The sequence below is a fragment of the Panthera onca genome, chromosome A3 (assembly GCF_046562875.1).
Source record: "Panthera onca isolate mPanOnc1 chromosome A3, mPanOnc1 haplotype 2, whole genome shotgun sequence".
Taxonomy (NCBI): domain Eukaryota; kingdom Metazoa; phylum Chordata; class Mammalia; order Carnivora; family Felidae; genus Panthera; species Panthera onca.
Genome location: NC_138341.1, coordinates 118,842,297 through 118,865,766, shown reverse-complemented (window position 1 = coordinate 118,865,766; position 23,470 = coordinate 118,842,297). Strand labels below are relative to the sequence as shown.

General features: G+C 52.4%; 1 protein-coding gene across 1 annotated transcript in view; it reads right to left on the bottom strand.

The window, feature by feature from the left end:
- The window catches only part of BPI (bactericidal permeability increasing protein), a 28,385-nt gene extending 5,125 nt beyond the window's left edge, over nucleotides 1-23,260 (bottom strand). Inside the window, exons 1-12 of the mRNA XM_060617432.3 lie at nucleotides 23,092-23,260; nucleotides 20,306-20,420; nucleotides 18,898-19,026; nucleotides 17,327-17,488; nucleotides 16,058-16,121; nucleotides 13,862-13,925; nucleotides 12,366-12,457; nucleotides 8,186-8,362; nucleotides 7,250-7,309; nucleotides 5,259-5,426; nucleotides 4,193-4,260; nucleotides 1,974-2,016 (exon numbers count right to left, since the gene is read on the bottom strand). Of these exons, the coding sequence (XP_060473415.3) occupies nucleotides 1,974-2,016; nucleotides 4,193-4,260; nucleotides 5,259-5,426; nucleotides 7,250-7,309; nucleotides 8,186-8,362; nucleotides 12,366-12,457; nucleotides 13,862-13,925; nucleotides 16,058-16,121; nucleotides 17,327-17,488; nucleotides 18,898-19,026; nucleotides 20,306-20,420; nucleotides 23,092-23,221 (1,272 nt within the window). The 5' untranslated portion in view covers nucleotides 23,222-23,260. The remainder of the gene's footprint in view (nucleotides 1-1,973; nucleotides 2,017-4,192; nucleotides 4,261-5,258; nucleotides 5,427-7,249; nucleotides 7,310-8,185; nucleotides 8,363-12,365; nucleotides 12,458-13,861; nucleotides 13,926-16,057; nucleotides 16,122-17,326; nucleotides 17,489-18,897; nucleotides 19,027-20,305; nucleotides 20,421-23,091) is intronic.
- Between the last annotated feature and the right edge of the window lie 210 nt (nucleotides 23,261-23,470).

Genomic DNA, 23,470 nt, shown 5'->3' with positions numbered 1-23,470 from the left:
GAAATGTCTAACAAATGGGGGAATTTCCTAGGGGGCCCGGGGGCGCTTTAATTCTAGGAAATACTATGCAACTGTTAAAAATAGTACCGTAGAAATTTAATTGTCCACACAGAGATATTCATGTTATATTTTTGAGTGAGGAAAAGCAGGCTATGGAAACCACACAATTCTGTTGTGTTGTTGGCTATGCACAGCAAAAGGTCAGGTAGGATATACTCCCAATGATTAAGTGGGAATGGCTTTTATTCTCTTTGGTTTGCACACCTGTAGGTTCTGATTATTCTATAACGTACATGTTTTGCTTTTGCGATAGTAAAACACTATTCAAAGGTAACGTGGCACCTCAAGATGATTGCCCGGTGACATTTACAGCTTGTAAATATGTACATTTTTGTTCTGGGAGCAACTGACTTTCCTTCTCCAGGCTGTAAATCCCGGGGCTCATAAAATGTGGTGCCCTTCTTCCCATGAATCTGAGAACTTTAAATTTTGATCTTATGCAGAAGCAGACGTTGGTTACCGACGGAGTCAAGCCACCATATATCTGGAATATTCCCAATATTCTGGAAATACTGGGAAGAAGCAGGCCCACAAAACCCTGGCACCAGTAAGTCTGTGAAAATACAATGAGGACACTTTGGGTCCTTCTGTTCGTTGTAGTCCTTTTGGGTGGGAATGGCTGGCTGGATTTCCATCCAATGTGGAGGGATGTTGGGATGGTCTGACGTCGGGGCCAGACCCGACCCACTTGGTGGGGCTCTTGGGGGGCATTTCAGGGATCCAAGAAAATGCTCTTCAGGGGTTCAACAGGACGCCCCCTGGGAGATTGGGCCGTGTGTAGGACAGAATCAGCATGCCGTGGCTTCTAATGGAAGTCACAAGGGCGACGCTCATTCAAGGTGGCTGGTGAAGAGTGCTAAGCTGCTATTTACTTGGGCAACTCCAGTGCCCTAGAGGGAGTGAGGGGGGTGGGCAGGGGTGAGTCTGCTTAATGATGGTCAGTGACTGCAGGCAGTGGAATCATCTAGCAGGCTGGCGAGATACCTACTGTCTCCCCTCCCACCTGCCCCTCTCCACCTCTACACGACTCCACCCTTCACCCAGCTGCTCAGGCCGAAAAACTAGGAATCATTCTTCACCACCCCCTCCGCCCACATCAAAGTTCTCACCACGCGGCCTCGAATACCACTTCCAAAGTGTGGCTCCAATCCACCATTTTTCTCCTTCTTCACCCACAAATGCACTCCATCTCCCTGCTGATCCACCTGGGCTGGCTCTTGTCCTCCCAAATCCATTCCCCCCCACCCCAGCCAGGGGCATCTTTAAAAAGCTACAAACCAGAGCAGGCCGCCCCCTGCGTGGAACAGTTCACCGGCTTCTCACTGCCCTTTGAACACAATCTACTCCAGGCCAGAAGGCCCAGGATGAGCCAGCCCCACCTGCCTCTCAAGCCGCATCTCCTCCTACACCCCCACACCCAACTTGATCCGCTCCAGCCATGCAGGCTTCCCTCCATTCCCCAAACATGTGGAACTTGTTCTCACCACAGGGCCTTGGCTCCCGCTGTTCCCTCTGCCTGCAGTAGTTCTTTACCTTGCTGGCTCTTTCAGCCCAGATATTACCTCCTCAGAGAGGCTTTCCCTCTCTGAGCCTTCAGCTCTCCCCGCGACTTGCTACCGCACCCTCATTTTGCCCTTCGTGCAATTAGGAAGGATTATCCTGGGTTTGGGGGAAGGTTGGAAGTTCAGAGAGGGGAAGTGTGGAGCAGTGATTGGAGCTTAGGTCTGTGGGCCCACAAAGCTCCACCCACCGTGACGTCACATGCAAATTACATGCAAACGGCCAGGTGGCCTCCACACCGGATGCCATGAGCCCTGGTGGCTCTGAGGACAGTTCATGAGCCTTAGGGGCCCTGAGGACAGTTCTCTCCAAATCAGGGGGACGGAAGGAGCCACCAAGGGCCTCAGACTCACCGAGAAGGGGCCGATGTCTGAGTGCTTCAGTTCTAGGAGCAGCCTGTGAGAAGGGGAGGAAGAAACTGAGACCAGCACTTGGCTGAGCTGTGTTAGAGCCCTGTTGCTGGGGAGAAGGGGCCCTCTCTGGTGGATGCCGTCTGGTTGTCCCACCCAGTATTCATTCCCCTTCCTCTGGTCACAGCCCCCTGATTGTTTCTTTAGGGTACTTAGGGTATCCTACGTTGTTAGCCCTGAGCTCTGGGGTAGTCTGGCGAAAGGGCAGAGTCCACCTTCCCTGCCATTGTGATTGTTGGAAGGAGGGACCTGTGACCCATGCTGGTGCAACGAGAGTTGGCCCTAGGACTTCTGGAAATATTGGGGAGGAGGTGTTTTCTTTCTTCCGGGAAAGGAGAGCTCCCGGTGGCCATTTTTGTGGCCCCTTGGTGACAGCCTGCTGTAAAATGGAGCGCGCGTAGGGGAGAGCAGAACCGAGAAATGGAGAGAGTCAGAATCCTCAGGATATCATTTGAGCACTGGGATCCACCCTTGCCTGAAATCCTTAGACTTCTCAATTACCAATAAACTGTCCCCTCTTTACAGTCTTTATGACATTTTAACAGTGATCAAAGAGGGGGGGGGGACCACGTGGCTCCTTGTTGAACCTCCATCCCTCACTATGTTGTGTGCTACCCTCCATGGGAAATCATAGAGCCCCCAGGAGGCAAGGGCCATCACACTCGCAGGTCACAGATAAGGAAACTGACGGAGCCGCTAGGCAACTTACAAGGTCTCACAACTAACAATCAGCAAAGTGGAATCTCAATCCAATCTCTCTGATGCCTGAGCTCTTGTCTCGAATACCCTAGAAGGGGAGCTTGCAAACTCACCCTTGTTCGGCGAGAGGTGGGAGCCCCGGGACTCCTGCCCTGTGGACTCTCGCACCCCAGCCCCGCGTGTTTGAGAGTCTGTTCAGCCCTCACCCAGCTGTATCCTCTCTGGCTCCCCTACTTGGGAGGCCCATGGGCGTTCAAGGAAAATTAAATCCACATGTATCTGAGGCAGTAACACCTGTCAGAATGACGCCCGGAGAAATAAGCCGCGTGTAAACCTCAGGAGCCAGTCTCAAGGTTAAGAAGGACAGCTCTGTGCTGGAGAGAGGGCGGAAATGGGCAGGAATGTAGGTCAAGACTCAATCCGAGCAGCGCGAGCGTGATTAAGAGGCAGACAGCAGGTCTAGCGGTTGGGGCCATCACATCTGCTCTCTGAGGATCTCCCTCTCTGCTGTGTGTGTGTGTGTCCTTCTCTCTCTCTCCCCCCTTCTGTCTCTCTCTCTCTCGGTCTCTTTCTTATCATGCCTCTCCATCATCTGTCTGTCTGTCCCTCTCTGTCTCTCCCACCCCCCCTTTGTGTGTATCTCTCTCTGAGAGTTTCTCCATGTGTCTCCGTTTCTGACTTTCTCTGTCTCTCGCCTATTGCTGTCTTTCTCTTTTCCGCGTGTGCCTGTCTGTCTTGCTTACTGAGCACTTAGATTTCTTGTGTTCTCAATACCTTGACGCGTTTGAATACCTGATTTCATTCTCACCTACAGTGCTGCTGGCCAGGAACAATTATTGGGCTTACTTATTTGTTTCTTCTAAATCAATGGCCTCTTCTGCAGCCAGGGCGACAGGACCTTGGTGAGTTCAGTGTTTGCAAGGTGAGCTGCGCTTTGAGGGCGGGCGTCCTCAACACCAGAGCCCGCGCTGAGCCACAGTGGCCTCTGTTGGGGTTTTTCCAACACGAGGCGGCTGACAAAGTCCCAAGGATGGGGTAGGAAGAAATCGCTGTGGGTTTTCCGAGCGCTAAGGCAGATCAGGGATGCGGGTGGCTGGGCGCTGGCGTGGCTCAGCGCGGGTTGGAGGCACCAGCTGGCATCACCCAGCCACGAGTCTGCCCAGGACGGAGGGGCCGTCCAGGGTGCAGGACTTTCAGTGCTAACGGCGGGGGGCTGCGGGCAAACCAAGATGACCGGTCACCTACATGTATGACCTTGGGCGGGGCCCTTCTCCTCTGCACACCAGTTTCACTGTCTGTAAAACAGGGCTATGGGGCCCGCTGTGCACCATTTGAGGCTTAATTGCCACCGATGAACAAGAAAGCAACGACACTGTGCTCGTGGTGTTGTGGGGCCACTGCTGGCCCACGGGCCCCGAGAACGGATGGGCAGCCACTCCTGTCGTCCCCACAGGCCCACTTACCTGTTCAACCTGAGCTGTCCCACAAGCCTGTCAGGCGTGGCTCCGACCGTCACAGAAATGTTCATGCTCTGCAAAGCAGCAAGCCGAAGAGTGAGGTCCCCGAGCCCACGCAGAACCCGAGGGGGAGGGGCTCTTCCTTTTGCTCCGTGCCTGTCGGTGAGTCCTGGGTTGTCAACCACTTACCACTTTCTCCCGCTGCTCTTGGATTCCATTCCAGAGTTCCCAGGCCGTTCTCACAGGCTAGGTGAGACAGACCTCGGGGCTGGAGTCCAAGCCAGCCCTAATGTCAAGATATTCATTCATCCATCCATTCATTCATTCATTCATTCAACAAATATGGACGGAGCCAGAAAACCGAGCTCCCCGCCTCAGCTTTCCTGCCCACTGTCTGTAAGACCCGGGACGACCCCCCTGGGAGCCCATTTGATTGGCAAAATGGGGAAATGGGTCTCGACTTGAGAGCCGGCAGACCTGCCTGAGGCCTGCGAGCACCCCCCGGTGGGGAGAAGGTCTGGCCTTCGCCTCCATGGTCACAGCGGGTGCCACCGAATGTTCACGGGGAGACAGAGAGAGGATGAACCCGCACACCAGCAATAGAACCCAAACTTGAACGAGCAAGGGCTTACACACGCAGATGAAGGAATCGACAGAGATGTGCGTCAGCAAATAAAAGATGAATGGATGAACAAATATACACATGAATGTTTAATTGAACAAAGGTATAAGTAAATGAATAAATGAATAACGGCACAGATTAATGCATGTATGCACCAGAACAGATCTAGCGCATTTCAAGTCAGCAATCTAATGAATACTTGAATGAATGAGCAAATACACAAACGCTTAACTGAATGACCAAAGATACGAGCGAATGAACCTGAAACGGTACACGTATTTCAAGGCAGCGACAGAATGAAGAGTTGAATGTATGAATGCCCGCAGAAGCCAGAAACAGTACCGTGGCTCTGGTCTCAGACCCTGGAGCGTCTGAACCTGGGCAGGTTCACCCTGGTCCCCCAACTCCCAGGGCGCTGCCCTCGTCTGCCCACACCTGCGAACCACTTACCAGGCGAAGCATGAACAGGGGGGCCAAGGAGGAGTTCGGGAGGACAGCAAAGGCCTCGGCATCCAGGGTAGGGGTGAGGACAAGGCCTTCGGGGTGCATGGTGAGGTGCGGCGGGGAGGAGGCCCAGAAGACGAGCTGCACCTTCATGTTGGGGAACATCTTGGCCACCTGCAGTCCCCAGTGGGGACAACAAACAAAATGACGATTTTATTAAACTGTTTCTAAATCCTATCTTGTGTTGGCCCTGCATAAACGCCTCCAATGTATTCTCATTGTTTTTAATAAAAAAAGTTTGTTTATTTATTTGTTCATTTATTTATTTATTTTTGAGAGACAGAGAGAGAGAGAGAGAGGCAGAAAGAGAGGGAGAGAGAATCCCAAACAGGCTCCACGCTCCGTGCACGGCCCGTCACGGGTCTCGATCCCACGACTCATGAGATCATGACCTGAGCCGAAAGCAAGGGTTGGATGCACAGCCGACTGAGCCCCTCAGGTACCCCTTCCCATTGCTGTTGGAAAGATTGCACTCTCTGCACTCGGTGTCCACGACCTCACCCCACGGGCCCCACTCCCTGCTTTCCAGCTCCAGCCATACGGGACTCCTTTCTGTTCCTCAAATATATGACCCACTCTGTTCCTGTCCAAGTTCCCCTGCTGAATGCTCATTCCCCTCCCTCCTCCCCCCCCCCCCCCCCCCCCGTTCTTTCCCAGTTTGGCTCTTTCCCTTCCTTCAGGAGTCAGCTCAAATGTCACAGAGCAGTGGTGGCTTCCTGGGGGAACTGAGGAGGGCTTTGTGACATTGCCCCTGTCTCTCCTAGCTTCCAACCCTCCCCCAGGCAATTCATGGTTAGGCCATAAAGCTTCAAGGAGAGTCCCCTGGTCCCCCTACCAGTCACACTTCCCCACACCAGTACCTCCTGTATAGAAATTTCTGGAAGGGCCACCACTGGAGAGGCTGTTATGGATGGAATGTTTGTGTCCCCCGAAACTCATGCATTGAAGCCCTAACCCCCTGTATGGCTGTAGCTGGAGATGAAGCCCTAAGGAAGAAATTAAGATTCAACAAGGTCATAAGGGTGGGGCCCTAATCCAACAGGATTAGTGTCCTCGTAAGAAGAGACACCAGAGCTTGCTTGCTCAGAGGAAAGGCCATGTGAGGACACAGCAAGGAGGCAGCCATCTATTAAAAAAATTTTTTTAATGTTTATTTATTTTAGAGAGAGACAGAGTGCAAGCAGGGGAGGGGCAGAGAGAGAGGGAGACACAGAACCTGAAGCAGGCTCCAGGCTCTGAGCTGTCGGCACCGAGCCCGACGCGGGGCTCTAACTCACGAACTGTGAGATCATGACCTGAGCTGAAGTCGGACGCTCAACCAACTGAGCCACCCAGGCGCCCCAAGAAGGCAGCCATCTATTAGCCCAAAAGAGGCTCTCCCCCAAACCCAAATGTGTGGGTACCTTGATCTTAGACTTCTTGGCCTCCAGAACCATGAGAAATTTATTTCTGTTGTGTCAGCCACCAGTCCGTGGCACCTTGTTATAGCAGCCTGAGCAGACTGAGACAGAGGTCCTTGTCTAAAGTGACCTCATCAATCTGTTGGCTTCATTTATCTTGGCGTGCATTTTCTTATTTGTTTTGGGTACCTGAATAAGAATTTTCTCTCTTCACTGGACTGGAGCTCCAGGAGGGCAGGGAGATGGTCTGCTTTGCTAGACGCCAAGAACAGGGCCCTGGGCACATGGTGAGCCCCCAATAAATATTTGTTGCATGGAAAAGCCCCCAGTGTCTACCCTCATGCCTGGTCACCTGGGTGCTCGGAGCCTTTCTCTGCATTGAGGACGGACTACACAAGGCTACTTCCACTCCCAGGCTGGGTTGCCGCTAGATCTGGAGAGGGGGGCTCTCATCAAGCCATTCGGCAGAGCTTAGTACTCCCCGGCACCCCCAGGATGCCTCGTGAGTGGACAAAAGGGGAACAGACTCTTTCTTACCTGGGGTATGAGGATTCCAAAAACTTCGGTTGTCAGTCGGACTTTGGATTCCTTTGGTATCTGTAGCAAGAAAAGAAGAGAAAAAGATCTTGGGGGATTATGTTATAGATTGGGGGGGGGTCCGTAGGAGGGGTGAAAGACTGAATCCACAAATGCACAACGGCCAGTCTACACGTGACAATAGAATGGGGACCCCCAACTTCTGCAGCAATCAGCCTGGAACAGCCAGGACTGCCAGCTTCCCCCCCTTTTTTTTTCCCTGAAAAACTCGGATAGGCTCTCCAAACCAATCACATAGGATGCCCAGCTTCTCTTAGCTCACCTCCAGCTTCCCCGTGCCAAAACTCTCTTAGGAGCACACTTGTAAAGGTATAAAGCCATCACGTTCCCCCTCCTCTGAGTGTGTTTGAGTCTCTGCTAAATGCAGGTGTTGGTGGCTGACTCTCTCACCCGGAAGAGTTCTCATTCGGGAGGTCTTTGTTTATCTTTCCAGGGGACACATGGTTGGTGACCTGGTTGCACCTGGACTCTGGACAGGATGGTTATTTCCTCATTTTACAGATGAGTGAACTGAGGCCCAGAGCAGGACTCAGCTTTGAATATATCGATAGAGACACTGAGGTTGATGATAGTGGTGGTTTGAGGCTAAGACTGGATCAGGGCACAAGGGCGAGGGCAAGGGCGGTGTTGGCTGTAACTTTTATCCTCGTCCAGGACTTCCTACGTGCTAAGCCCGTGCTGAGTGCTTTGAGAGGTTGACCTACTGCTCTAAGGTCACCCAGCTAGAAAAGAGGAGGCTGACATTCCAACTCAGGTCTGGCTGCCCCTAGAGGCTGGACTGTGATCTCCCCCATGTAAACACAAGTTCAAGTCCAGACGGCCTGCTGTGCTCCGAGCCCCGTGCTCTTCCCGCATCCACCCCCAGCCTGGCCTTACCATGTTGTCCGTGACGGTCAGGTTCAGGACCCCGGCCTGTTGGTACACGAATCCCGCTGTGTTGAAGAAGTAGTTGGAGATGCCCAGGTACACCATGCGGTCGTGGTCGCTGGGAAAGGCCAGTGGTGGAGGGGCAAAGGGAGGGGGACTGGGGTGGGCCCACCTGAAAAACTCCCCCTGGGGGCGGAGGCGACAGGGTGAGCCTGGGCTTCCTTCAGGAATTATAATTCAACGTCTTCATTCCAGGAGAAAATGGGCTGGGGGTACCAATCACGCACTCACAGAGGAGGAAGCCATGGCAGAAACTAACAAGAATGTCCTACGCCTCCTCGGTGCTAGTTTCTAGGGCCTCTTCCTGCCAGTCCTGCGAGGGGGATGTGATTATGCCCATTTTGCAGGAAAGCATACTGAGGCCCCGGGAGCTGAATAGGCTTGCCTGAGGCCGCTCGTGCGACACTCCCAACCTCCCGGCCACTCCGTCGGCCCAGCTTCAACCTTGCCAACAAGTACGGAAATTCTACCAGAAGAACAGCGAGGTTCTGTTTGTTTGCTTTCATCTGTCAAATTAGCAAAATGTTAAAGGGAGAGGTAAACTGTTTTAAGTGTAAGCATATTTCAAGCTCACACCATCCAGTTTTGGGGGAGAGTGTTCAGATGCTGTGGGGGAATATATGTTTATAAGTTTCTGAAGAGCGACTTGGCCACACGTTGCCAAAGCAGATCATTTATTTAGCTAAAAAAACCCAATGCTGAGTTATAAAAGAGTAAGTTGTAGATACATATGGTAGAATACCATTTATGTAAAATTTAAAGGCATATAAAACGTACTATTTAAGAATTATCGACACATAGATAAGCAGTAAAAGTGTAAACACCACAGGTAAGAAGGATACACACGGGCGTCTTATCCGTGTGGGTTCCCTGCGGGGTACAGGTGCCCAAGGAAGCCTCGGTGTTTATTTTTCGAATGTTTCAAAGAAAAAAATCAGAGGCAAATACAGCAAAATGGTAACATTTTTTTCCCATTTTTCTTTCTCTCTCTCTCTTTTTTAATGTGTATTCATTTTTGGGAGAGACAGAGTGTGAACAGAGGACGTGCAGAGAGGGAGAGGGAGACACGGAATCCGAAGCAGGCTCCAGGCTCCGAGCTGTCAGCACAGAGGCCGACGTGGGGCCTGAACTCATGAACTGTGAGATCATGACCTGAGCCGAAGTCGGACGCTCCACCGACTGAGGCACCCAGGCGCCCCTTAATGGTAACATTTTTTAAAGCTCGGTGGTAGGTACGTCAGTGTGTAATCTTCTCTGTACCTTTGAATCGTTTCGTCATAAAAAATTAACCACCCTTTCACCTATCTTACAGAATACCATGCAACTCTTTAAAATAATAAATAAGTGAGGGGCGCCTGGGTAGCTCAGTCGGTTAAGCATCTGACTCTTGGTTTCGGCTCAGGTCATGATCTCATGGTTTGTGAGTTTGAGCCCCACATCAGGCTTTGCACTGACAGCGTTGAGCCTGCTTGGGATTCTCTCTCTCTCTCTCTCTCTCTCTCTGCCCCTCCCCTGCTCACATGCATGTGCTCACTTTCTCTCTCTCTCAAAATAAATAAATAAGTGGACCCATGTGCCAACTCTAATGCAGATTTTTAAACGAGAAAAGCAAGTGAAAAGATGCTATGTATCCATTCATGCAAACAGATTACCAGCAAAACCGGATGGGCTTGCATTTATGTGAATGTTTAGAACCAGGGAGCCTGGAGATTCACATATAACACACCCTGAGCCTCACAGCCATGACCTCTGGGCAGGAGACTGGGGGGGTCAATAAACAGGTTATTCTCATCCTTTATTCCATTGTACCACTTAGATTTTTTTTTTTTTTTTAAAGTATACTATTTGGTCCAGCAATGCCACTTCTAGGAGATAGCCAAGGATGGGCAGAGACCCAGATACAAGGATGTTCACGGCAGTTCTGGTTAGGGTATACAGTGTGCTCTTGGTTTGGGGGGCAGACTCCCATGATTCATCACTTACATACAACACCCAGTGCTCATCCCAACAAGTACCCTTCTCCTCAATGCCCATCACCCGTTTTCCCCTCTCTCCCTGCCTCCCCCATCAACCCTCAGTTTATTGTCTGTATTTAAGAGTCTCTTATTTATGGTTTGCCTCCCTCCCTCTCTGTAACTCTTTTTTCCCCTTCTCCTCCCCCATGGTCTTCTGGTAAGTTTCTCAAGTTCCACATATGAGAGAAAACATATGGTATCTGTCTTTCTCTGACTGACTTATTTCACTCAGCATAATACCCTCCAGTTCCATCCATGTGGTTGCAAATGGCATGATTTCATTCTTTCTCATTGCCAAGTAGTATTCCATTGTATATATAAACCACATCTTCTTTATCCATTCATCAGTTGGTGGACATTTGGGCTCTTTCCATAATTTGGTTATTGTTAAGAGCACTGCTATAAATATTGGGGTACATGTGCCCCTTCGGATCAGCACCCCTGTGTCCTTTGGAAGAATTCCTAGGAGTGCTATTGCTGGGTTGTAGGGTAGGTCTATTTATAATTTTTTGAGGAACCTCCACACTGTTTTCCAGAGTGGCTGCACCAGTTTGCATTCCCACCAACAGTGCAAGAGGGTTCCCATTTCTCCATATCCTCACCAACATCTGTTGTTTCCTGAGTTGTTAATTTTAGCCTCTGAGTTGTAATATTTGGGTAATCTCTCTCCCTCTCCTCCCTTCCCTCCTCCTTTCCTTCCTATTTGTTTATTTCTCTGCTCTGCTTCTCTGTAGTTTCTAAATTTTCTTTTTTATATCAAATGTATTTTAGAACCAACAAGTAAACAGTAAACAAACAAGCCAATCACCAATCGTGGAGGGACTGAATGAAGTACATCCAGAGGGAATTCAAGGGTGGGACCCACTCCAGCTGGGGTGGTCAGGGAAGACTGCTTTGGGAGTGACATCCAAGCACAGACTCACCTGGAGTAGAAGAAGCCAGTGGGTAGAGGGGGGCATGTGAGGGAAGGCAGTTCAGGCAGAGGGGATGGGTAAGACAAAGGCTCTGAGGTGGGAACGAGCTTGGTGTGTTGAGAAAGTGCAAAGCCCATGTTCCTGGTTGGAGGGTGGTGAGTGGGGGGAAAGTAGCATGAAATGATACTCCATCTATCCACCATCCATCCATCCACCATCCATCTACCATCCATCCATCCATCCATCCACCATCCATCCATCCATCCATCCACCATCCATCTACCCATCCACCATCCATCCATTCATCATCCATTCACCATCCATCCATCCACCATCCATCCATCCATCCATCCATCCACTATCCATCCATCCATCCACCATCCATCCATCCACTATCCGTCCACCATCTATCCATCCAACATCCATCCATCCATCCATCCATCCATCCACCATCCATCTACCCATCCACCATCCATCCATTCATCATCCATTCACCATCCATCCATCCATCCATCCACTATCCATCTATCCATCTTACCAACCATCCATCCATCCATCCATCCATCCACTATCCATCTATCCATCCACCATCTATCCATCCATCCATCCACTATCCATCCACCATCTATCCATCCAACATCCATCCATCCATCCATCCATCCATCCATCCATCCATTTGTCTGTCCAAGCAGAATATTTACTGAGCAGCTAATAGATACCAAGCATGGTTCTGGGTGTGCACCTATAGTCAGGAACAAAGCAGCTATAGTCCCTCCTCTTTCATCATAGTGAGGGAGACAGACATGTGACTCTGTGTGTGTGTGTGTGTGTGTGTGTGTGTGTGTGTGTGTGTGTTGGGGGGTTGTTAATAATATGTGATGTTGAGAAAAATAAATCAGGATATGGGGGGGAAGAAGGAGCTATTTCAGTGGGAGTGGGCTTTAGTGGGAGGGATATTTAAGTAAAGACTTAAAAAGAAGGGAGAGTTTATGTGAATATCTGGGTGAGAGCATTCTGGGCAGAGAGGGAGCAGGTGCAAAGGCCCTAGGGAGCGAGCAGGGATAGAATGGTTCAGGAATAGCGGGAGGCCAGCCAGTGTGACCAGAGCAGGGAGAAGATGCCGAGATTAGGATGTTGGGGAGCCCCAGGAGGGCCTGTGGCAAAGGCATGAGGGTATAAGTTCCCCAGTGTAAGTCTCACCTTCAGCTGCCCATCCAGGTTGTCAGTCGTGGCTGTTGGAGGTGCCACCAGTGAGTAATTGATCCCAGCGACATGATCTATTCGAGTTGTCACTAGACGGGAAGAAGATGAGCCATGAGCTGCCTCCCATGGCAGCATCTTTAGGGCCTGAGATGCAGTGTTGGCATCTGCCAGAGTTGAACGGCAAGGAACTGCAGTGCAGGTTCCATTCCCACCTCCTCCACGAAGCCCTCCCTGGGCTCCCTTTAAAGGAAAATGAACCCCCACCCTACACAAACAGACATTATCTCTTCCCCTGCTTCCATAGCCCCAAGATGTAGCTAAAACACAGGGTCAAGAAGCAGAGAGACCTGGGCTTGAATTGAACTCTATCTGACCTTGGACGAGTTGCTTTCATTACTCTAAGCCACTTTTTGTCACGTGTAGAATGGGGCAGTACTGGTGACCCCACAGATGCCCCGGACATGGGAGGGGCTCAAAAGCCAAAGGGACCATTACTACCAGTGATAATATCCCAGGCTGAGCCCAGGTTGGTTCAGGTCTGAACAGTGTCTGTGGTTCCCAGCAGTAACAAATGAGAATTAAATAAATGCCGGTCCCTCCTTAAGCCCTTCCTTCCCACATCAGAGGGGAAGACGCGGGGCTCGGAGATGTCACTCCTCCAAATGGCACAGCTGGAGAGTGATGGAGCCGGGACTCAAACCAAAGTCATTTTCCTGCCTGCTGAGGCCAAAATGTGGACAGTGTCATTGCACTGAACATGCCCAGGTAGGGCCCATCCCTGGAGGGTCTGGGGCCGTGCCTGGGGAAGGAATGCATCTTGAATGGGCTCGCACCATGGGCTGCCATGACTGCTCCACCGGGAGGGAGCCTGGCTAGCAGATTGGGGTACAGGCTCTGGAGTAAGAAAACCCCAATTAGGATCCTGCTTCCGCTTCTTTCTGGCTTTGCGACCTCGGGCAAGTCACAGTTCCTTTCTGAGCCTCAGTTTCCTGGCGGTAAAGTTGGGAGACTACACCAACCTCCGTGAGGCGTTGGGAGGCTGAGAGGAGACAGTTCCTCTGGGTGCGAGGACATGGGAAGCACTCAGCCAGTGGGAGCCTGCCCCCCAACCTGCAGCTCTTCAGTTACTGGGAGGTATGGAGAATTGTCCCCATTTTAAAGATGTGAAAACCGGGGCCCAGAGAGACGAAATGACCAGCGTCAGATCTCAGGGCAGCTATGAGTGCCCGACCACAGAGAGCTGGGATTGTTTGTTATTTGGCCCCGGCACCACCGGTGGGGGAATGAATGGGCATGGGCTGTTCTCGCACCTGCCACGAGGGCCTGGCCCATTTGGGGTCCGATGCGAGCTGCCGGTTGAAAATCGTCCGTTCTACCCGTTTCCACCCAGACCCAAGCCTGTCTGGGAAACTTGGGGCTCCATCACACTCTCCTTGTTGTCCTGTGCTCCTCCCCCTTCTCTCCCTGTCTCCTTGACCTTGCCCAGCGCTCACCTGGCAGTGTCTCTAAATACTGTTGCAGTTTGGAGGACACAGAACTGGTCACCACCTTGCAGATCTGGAAAGAACCAAAGAAGTGGCCAGTGAGGGCTTCCCGTGGCGGAAAATGTCTTTCGGGAATGAGGAACCGGGCACGTTTTGCTTTCTTTGAATGCTTCTTCGAAGGAAGGGGGGAGGGCAGGAGGGAGGAAAGAAGTGGCGGAGGGAGAAAATTGGTTGCCCTGACTGTGTTTCTATCACACGCGCAAGACTCTGCACGCGCCTAGAATATCGTCCTCTGAGGAGCCGGTACCTCTGCCGCGAGTGGTCTGGGGAAGGGGGTGGGGAGGGGGTGGCACATCTGGGAGCTGGGGCTGCCTGCCCCTGGGCTGCTGGCCTCCAGTGCCACTCCCCGACGAGGGCCACCAGATGGCTCCAAACCACAGCAAATCGCATCACAGCCTAGAGCCCAGCTTCCAGCGGCTGCTTGTGTCGTAGACCGGGGCTCTTCCTTCCCTCAGATGCCCACCCTTCACTCTGTATTCCCGGGAGTTAACTGCCCAGCTCACTCCTCGTCATTTCCAGCCCTTGCTACGATCATGGACACCCTGGTACCTCGTTTATCCACCCATCCATCCATCCATCCGTCCATCTGTCCATCCGTCCATCCATCCACCCATCCATCCGCCTGTCCACTCAAGTCAGTACTGTCTTCTAAAGAGTATCTTGCTATGATCAAGAGCTTCACCTCGGAGGGGGGGATAGCCTGGGTTTGAACCCCAGTCCCATCACTTCCCCCCTCTGAGCCTCAGTTTACCCATCGGTAAAATGGAGAAAACCATGACACCCCCTAGCATAAGGATTTTGTGCGGATTAAATGCTGGGATCCTTGTAGAGAGCTCGAGACATAGGGCCAATTTCACTGCAAGCACTCCGTGTATGCAGACATCCTCCCCCTCCCCCTCCCCCCCTCCTCCTCCTCCTTCTCACGTTGTTGTCTAACAACAGGTGCATCATTACTTTTTAACTTGGCTGCTCCTGAGGGCCACTCTGAAGGTGTCACCAAGAAATACTCTGTTTTAATAGTTCCAATGTTAAATGCTGCCATTGCCCTTGTACTATGACTTAACTACAAGGACAGTTGAACCACGGGTTAGTCAGGCTGGTGGGTGAGTGCACCGCCTGCGTTGCCTGAGCAGCTGGGTGCAAGGAGGTATTAATGTCCCCATTTTACAGATGGTCGAACCGAGGATCTGAAATTTGCTCAAAGTGGCAAAACGAATTAGACCCGGGGGCCGGATTCTGCCGCTAAAACCCATTTTATAATCTGCTGTGGTACACATTTCGACAACCACGCACCGCTTTTGTTTTGTTTTGTTTTACAACTTTGACAGAATGCCGTCAGACCAATGATCTGATCTGACTGATGTCTCCCTGTCCCCACTGTCAGTGCCTTTGACCGAGAACCCAGTGGCTGCCCTCTAGAAGACTGTACAGCTTCCTTGGGCTCCGTGAGGTCCCCTGCCCCATCTTTTGGCTCCTCCAGTCATTCTCACGGCAGCCACAGAAACTCTTCCAAAGCACAGATCTGGCCGGGTCACCCCCTTGCCTAAAATCTTCAGTGGCTCCCCGCTTTCCTCAGCTCACTTGGCCTGGGAGACAGGCGCAGGGCATTCCTGGCAGCTAATGGTTTATTCATGGAAAACCAGCCCGATGAATGGCCCCTTTTCTCAGCCGAAGAAGCTGGCCTGGGTGGATTTAGGGCGAGGGAGGGTTGGGGAACGCTAGCCAGTGACCCTTTTCTGTTCCAGCCCCAGGGGATACTTTGCTGGCACTCTAGCCTAGCAGCTTCATCAATCGTGTGGTTTCCGGGTGGGGAGCACCAACAGGGGGGGTTGGGGAATGGCAGGGATGGGGGAGGAGGCCAGAGAGCTGGGAGAAGGGACTTGGGGAGAAGGAAGTTTGCCTGCGGGAGGAAGGCAGGGGGAAGAGCAGAGGAGGTCCAGGCAGGGCGTGGGGCGAGTGCATGCTCTGTGGGTGTGTGCTGTGACCCTCGTTTCAGTCTCTTGCTGGACTCCTCACGACTGGTTTCTAGAGCCGAGCCGGAGGTCTCCAAGAGCTATGAGGACGGCTTCCAGTCCTCTGGTCCGAGAGCGGAAGGATCCAGCGATGCCTGCGCTGAGGGCCCCGCCCACTCTGAGCCCGTCTTACCTCGCTGGTCATCCTGTTTCGGAGCGAAGATTCAATTTTGTCGTGGAAGAGGTTGATCAGCCACCTGGAGATTGACATGTGGGGACAGGCGTGAGGCTTCCCAGGTGTCCCTGGGCTGCGTTGGAGGCTGCCTCATCTGGGACACCTTCCTCCCTCCTTCAAGTAACCTAGGCACCCTCGTGCCCGGGCTTTAACTGTGCACACCCCCATTAGATACTTGGCCCTCGGGGTGCAGTGACTTGTTCATGAGTTTGTTTCCTCAGCTGGTGCACGGCTGGGGCCCCACCCTGTCTCAGCCTCTCTCGTCGCTGCTGCTCTCCCCCTTGACACTCCAGCCGCGCTGCTCTGCAGTATCCTCCTGTGTTCTATGCTGCCTCCCACCACAAGGCCTTTGCACATGCTGTTCCTGCTACTGAAAACACCCCCTGTCCCCCACATCTGCCTAATTAACTCCTACTTATTCTTTTCATTTCAATTCAAATGTCGTTTCATCAAGGAAGAAGCAGCCAGACTGGGTCAGACCCTTCCGTTCTATGTGCTCATAGCACTTTGTACCCCTTTTTCTTAGTTCTTACATTCTTTTGTGATCCTTTGTGAATCATCCATTAACGCAATGATTTGATTAATGTCTATCTCCTCCAGTGGGTCGGAAGCTTCAAGAGAACAGGGGCTGAGTGGCTCGGAGCCTGGGGCCGGATAGCCGTGGGCTGAATCCCTCTTCAACACCCACGAGGTATGAAAACTCAGGCTCTTTTCTATCCCCTCTCTGCCTTGGTTTTCCCTTCTGAAAACGGGGGCAATAACGGACTAACTTCACCGTGCGGCTCGACTGAGACAATTCACAAGCTGAAAAGCACGCTTGGCTCACGGTAATGCTAGCTGACGTCCCGCTGATGTTCGCTATTGCTAAGTCTTTATCGGCCACTGCTGTTTCCTGGTGCACAGCAGATTCTCAGTGGACATTTGTTGAATGGGGGAATCAACGCCTACAGAACGGTGGTGAGGGTTGTGCGGTTCAACGCACGTCAAGGGGTTAGCCAGAGCCCGGGGCATAGTCAGGGCTCAGGAGAGTCTGTTGAATGAATGTCGGATGACCAAATGACTCCTGGAGGCGGGGGTGGTCTCTGTGCTGTCTGCGGACCCTGCCCCTCCCCTACAGCGGAGGCCTCTGAACAAGGCCCGGCAAGAGGTGCACTTGGGATGTTCTCTGAATGCAGGGCAGTGCTTCTTAAGGTCTCTCCTCCCGCCCACGGCCCTAGGAGACCATACCCCAGGCTGCTGCCTGAGATGTGCACACGGACACCGTTGATGTGGTTGTTGCATCTGGGACAGGAGACGGTGCAGTGGCCGGAGGCGGGGTCAAAGCCCAGCTTCAGAACGGCCGAGATGGAGACGCCCTCCACACTCAGGTCAAAGTTGCCGCTGGTTTTGCTGAAGGGAAACACAGATCAGAGTCAGAGCAAGCCGTTTCTTCCCTAGTGCCATTCAAACTTCAAGCCTGGGCCGGAAGGTAGGTTTTGCTGCTTGAGATGGAATTCAGAGAGGGGAGGCCGCCTGCCCGAGGTCACACAGCACGGAGGGACGCGTGGATCCGTGTCTGCCCGGCAGAACGCTGCTCTCTCCCCTTGCCTCTGCCCTTGCTGAGTGGCTTTGGGTATGTTTCTCAACTGCTCTGATTTCCAGTTTCCTCGCCCAGACCCTTGACCGGCAGTTGATCACCGGCTTTGCCCCTAAGAATCTGCATGTTTGGAGACTTTCACTAATTAATGTCCTCGTTCATGAAATGGGGTCAATAAATGGGTTCAATAAATGGGGTCAATAAATGGGTTCAATAAAATGGGTTCATGAAATGGGCTCCTTCAGGGATGGAACGAGTTTGGGGTAAGACGGTGGACGTGAGTGTGTTTTGCCAACTCTCCTTTAACATAATGAAGTACATTACCTTTTGCGCCATCAGCGAGTGAAATGAATGACGCAAAAGAGCCCACGCGAAGAGCTAAGCGATGTTTACTGTGGGGAAGGGACAGGAAGGCAGACTCACGTCCCTCTCCCCAAAGTGTCTTCTCCCCCGTGATCCCCCTGGAATCGCCACAAAGTCGCTGAAGTGATTGGTCGTTCTGAGCCGCCACCCCTAGAGGGCAGGCTCACCGTGGTGAGAACCCAGTATTTCGATTCAGAGTTGTGGTTTGGATGATTTGCCCCCATTTTCCATTCCTTTGCCTATCCTGGGGGGGAGGTGCATGCGTTTCCAGGCTCTTGCCTTTGGGCTTGGCCACGTGACTTACTTTGGCCAATGGTGGAAGTGAGTAGAAGTGACCACGGGCTAATTCTAGACCTTAGAATGTTTCTGGTTGCCCTTTTCGCATGTCTGCCACCACCGAGGACATGCTCTGAGTAGCCCGCAGGTCTAAGGAGGAGGACGAAGAGATACGTGTGGAGAAGGGCTGCCTCAGCTGAGCCCAACCCAGATCAGCGGAACCCCAGCTAACACACAGATACATAGTGATAATATATGACTATTGTTTTCAGCAGCTGAGTTGGGGTGTTTTGTTACACAGCCATAGCTAACTGATAAAGGGGTAAATTATAGGTCCCACTGAGCCTTCCATCCTACGCTTCACGTACCAAACTCAATCTTGTCAATGTCTTGCGTTCTGACACGGACAAATGCTCAGCTATTAACCAGGGGCTATGAAAAATCCCCCCCAGGAGCCCTGTGGGCACAAGTGGTGATGGGTAACGCAAAAATTGAGTGTTCCTGAGATCCTGGCCCTCACCCCTTTCAAGTATCACCTAAAGCTCACCCACACACTCAGTCAACACCAAGGTTGGAAACGCACATGAAGTTCTTTCGTGCCTTCCATTTTCCACTAATCTTGACATTGGCGTCTGCGATGGAGAGATCGAGGCCCTCACTGGGAGCTAGTTTTATCTGGGAACTGGGAAGCTGGAATCCACGGATAGCCAGGCTGTGAAGAAGAAATGCTCAGTTAGCCTCCTGGGGGCCCACACAAGAACTCAGTTAATGGTTAGTGCAGACTCATCCCACCCCCAGCCCTTCACCACATCCACTGCAGAAGAACCCGGAAACTACGAGAGCCACCTTGGAAACTCTGTGGGCATTGGGCAGAGCGGCTAGGCTTTAACGTCAGACAAATCTGCATTTGAATCCCGTTCCTCAGTGTACTGTTGTGTGACCCTGAGTATGCCACTTGATCATCCTGAGGCTCAGTTTTCTGGGCCACAATAACCTCCATCTTGCGGGAAGTGTGACCCATCAACGAGGATAACCGATGTAATCTCGCCTGACTGCAAGTTCTATGAAAGGGTGGAGTGTGTTTCTCTCGGTTCACTGTTGTAGCCAAGCCTGTTGTGTCAGACACATAGTAGGTGCTCAAAAATATCTGTTGAGTGAATAGGTGTATAAAATTCCGTAGTGGACATTTATGGGTTTTCTGCCCGGCACCCACACTCCCTTCTTGTGGTAACAGAACTCCCTTTTTCCTTTGGGGGCTCCACACAGCTACTCCATGTCACTCACTGCAAAGGAAGTTGACTTTCCATGTTCACGGGGTGGAGCTTTTGACTTGGGCGTGAGCTAGTTAGTGTAGGGTATCCCCTGGCCACGGTGACTGGCTCAGGGACGTGTACGTAACCTAAGGTGGGACGATGAGAGTGAGAATCTTAGTGTTTTTGCTTGAGATTCAAGGGAAAAGTGCTCTCCTTCCACAGGATTCAGAGTGCTGAGGAGATGCCGGTCGCCATCTTGCATCTCTGAGGGGACACCCCACCTGAGAATTGGACCTCCTCAAGGGAAGCGATGCTGAGAAGCGGCAAGGAGAAAACAGGGGCCAATGTCATTTGGGGCTACCTCAAGCTGAACCTGAGGCCAGACTACTCCAGAGACTTCTCAGACACGTGAGCCAATAAATTCTGGTTTGAGCCATTTTAGATTAAGCTTTCTGCTCTTGAACCCCCTCCTCCAAATCTTGCTTGCTATATGGACCTGGCACAGAGTTTTGGGGTTTGTGACACATTCGCCCTGCCTTGGGAGTCATGGTGAGCACCTTCTGTGGCCTCCTCTACACTCAGCTTGGGGGACTATATCCCCTTGGGGTGGGGTCAACACTGGACGGGGGGTCTTAACCTCTCTGAGTTTAGGAGTTTGTGGCTCTGTGATTCTAGGTCTTGGTGGCCCCAGGACACTACAAGTTCTGTACACTGAGGGTTGAGTTCGACAGGCCTCACCTGTAGAAGCTATAATGCCCTTTCCCAAGATGCTTGATCTTGAAGCTTCCTGAGAACGTGGGGATGGTGATCTTCTCCAGCTCCTTCTGCAGCACGGCCACTCCCTGCTGGCAGGCTGAGGGGCGAGAAAAGGGGTGACAGTCAGAGGCACAGCCTGTCCCTGTCCATATCAGGGGTCAGCTAGGGTTTTCTGTAAAGGGTCAGATAGTGAATATCTTTGGGTTTGTGGCTCACACGGTCTCTGTCACAACCACTCAGCTCTGCTGTGATTGCACGAAAGCAGCCACAGACAATAAGCAAGCGAATGGGTGTGGCTGTGTTCCAATAAAACTTTAAAACTTCATTTACGGACACTGAGATTTGAATTCCAGATTACTTTCACATATTATTCTTTGACTTTTTTTCAATCATTTAAAAATGTAAAATGTAAAAGCCATTGTTTGTTCACGGGCCGTACAAAAACATGTGGCCAGCCAAATTTGGCCCGAGGACTGTCGTTTGCCAATCCCTGGTCTAAAATGTCACCCCAAGGGGCACCGGGGTGGCTCAGTCAGGTCATGATCTCATGGTTCATGGGTTCAAGTCTGGGGTGGGGCTCTGTGCTCACAGCCCGGAGCCTTGCTTTGGATTCTATCTCCCTCTCTCTCTGCCTCTCCCCTGCTTACGCGCTGTCATTCGCTCTCTCTCAAAAATAATAAACGTTAAAAAACATTTTTAATAAAATAAAATATCACCCCAAACACCCAGTCATGCATTCTATGAGTATTCACGGAACACCTACTCTGTGCCTCGCTCTGTGCTGTGCCCTCGCAAACACTCCATCTCTCTAACCTTTGGCCTCTCTCCACAGGACCTTTGCTTGTGCCATTTCTGCTGCCTAGGAAACCCTTCCCTCCCACCTTCACCTGGTTAACTTCTAGTCCGCTCGATCCTCACTTCCTCCGGGAACCTTCTCTGACCCAGGAGACGAAAGCAATCCTCCTTATCATTCTCATGATGCCACGGGCATCTCCCAAGGAGCCCCATGACTGTTTGTAATTGTACATCTATTCATGTGACGCTGTGGTTACCACCTCTCCCAACTGCTAGACAGGAACCCTTCAAGGCTTGCAGCGGCCACATCCGTTTTGTTGATGAATGTGGCCCCTCCATTTACCGTAGTGATTGGCACTTACTATTAGAAGGCACTTAATATCGGGTGAATAAATGAACGAACGCCCAAAGTCAGGAATCCTGCCATCAGTTAGGTGGCTAACGGCGTCCAAGGACCCGTCGAAAGGCAGACACGTTACTTGAGAAGGAGGAAGTGGTAAGAAGAGGATTCCCAGGCTTTGTGTTTTCCAACAGCCAGTGGAAATGACATCTCCCCCACATTTACTCTTATTCTGTGCCAGGCGCTGTTCTGAGCTCTGTACACGTATTAAGCTATTGAATCTGAAAACCCTCGGGAGGAGGTCCTGTCACCACCCCCAAGTCACAGGTGAGGAGGAGGAAATTTGGGAAAGTGGCCACACAGCTGACAAGTGATGGGTCAGGATTTGAATCCTGGCCCTTCCGGTCCCGGAGCCCGTGCACCGGGCCAGGTCTTAAAAGGATCTCAAATGCCATGCTAAAGGATCAGGACATCTTCTGACGGCAGGGACACGAGCAGATTTGCCGTATTTCAGGACACCCACTCTGGTTGCCACATGGGGAAACTGAGTCTGCTGTGACAGAACACGAAGACTTCTGGGTTTAAAGGCTGAGCCCAGGCCTCTGCTCCCAGGAAGCCTTCAGGGCCACCCGGTACTCTTGCCTCCGAGCTCACGTGGAGCCTTCTGCCTGCACCTGGGATTCAGAGACGTCCTGCCTGGGCTGGGGAAGGAATTCGGGGGTGGGGTGCCAGGTCCCCCTGAGTTCTGTCCCCATTCCCTCAGCGGCACGCCAGCCCACGAGGGTCTGCCTTCTCCTCGGTCTGACCTCTGCGCGCCTGGGTCTCCCGCACTGTTCCACAGTTCATCTCTCTGCCACTGGGGGGCAGCGTCGAGCAACCCCGCGCGGGGAAGGTGGGGGGCATGAGCCAAGACTGGAGGCGAGATCTAGGCGCGCACTTCCCCAGTGCCCCCTCCAAGCTTCAGTTTGCTCATCTGTGGATGTTGCTGGTGACGGTATGTCCTACCCAGGGTTGAAATAAAGATGAAATGACCGGCACAGAGTGGAGCGGCAGGGGCTGTTTTATGCCACTCTTTCCTCTGTCTGGACCTGGATGAGCGGCCTGGGGGGACCCTCTCTGGTGCATCCAGATGGGTAATGTGCGCAGTGTGGCTGCCAAGCCCCTGCCCTGGGGGGAGACCGTGAAGAAGGGCCCTCCTCCCCCGTCCCCGTCACTTAGCCTCCTCACAGGGCCTGGGCTCTGCCCACGCTGAAGATGGAGCCAGGAATCTCAAGGCAAAACTCAATCTCAAGACTGAGAATCAGCTTTGGGGGGAAGAGAAGGGCCTAGAAGCCTGAGCTGGCAGTTGGGTAGAGAGAGGGAGGAGACCATGAGGACCCTCAGCGGCCTGAGCACTGGACGTGGAGTCCTCCAGATCGGCACTCCAATCCCAACCCTGCCGGCCACCTTGCAGCTCTGTGACCTTGGGCCACTCACCTTGCCTCGGTTTCTTCATATACATGACAGGGGTCAGAGGGCCTCCTTTGAGGAGCTGTGAGCAGGCCATGCACTGGAGTTAAAGGACTGCACACAGGAGGTGCTCGATAAGTGCTCCTTAGGGGCAGGAGAGGAGGGAAGGAAAGCGTCTGATTACCGTAGTCCAGGCCTTTCTGGGTGATCCTGGCCACAATGCCGGGGTTCGTGGTCGCGATCGCAGCTGTGCCCAGGGTGGCCAGCACCACCAGGGTCGCTGGTGTCAGTGCCTTGTCAGGTTCCCTGGCCATGTTCTGTCCTCCAGAGCCGCCAAAGCCTCGAGGCCTTGGAGGGGAGCCAGGCATCTATAAAGGATCTGGCGGGGGTGGGGGTGGGTGTGGCGGGGGGGTGTGTGTGTGTGTGGGGAATGCAAACTAGTAAAATGTAGAAAGGAGGAAGGAACCCAGGCAGGGGCGGGAGAGGGGGAAGCCACAGCCCCAGAGATGGCCAGCGTGGAGCCTGAGAGCTGGGGGGGGGGGAGTGGGGGAGGGGGGCACTGT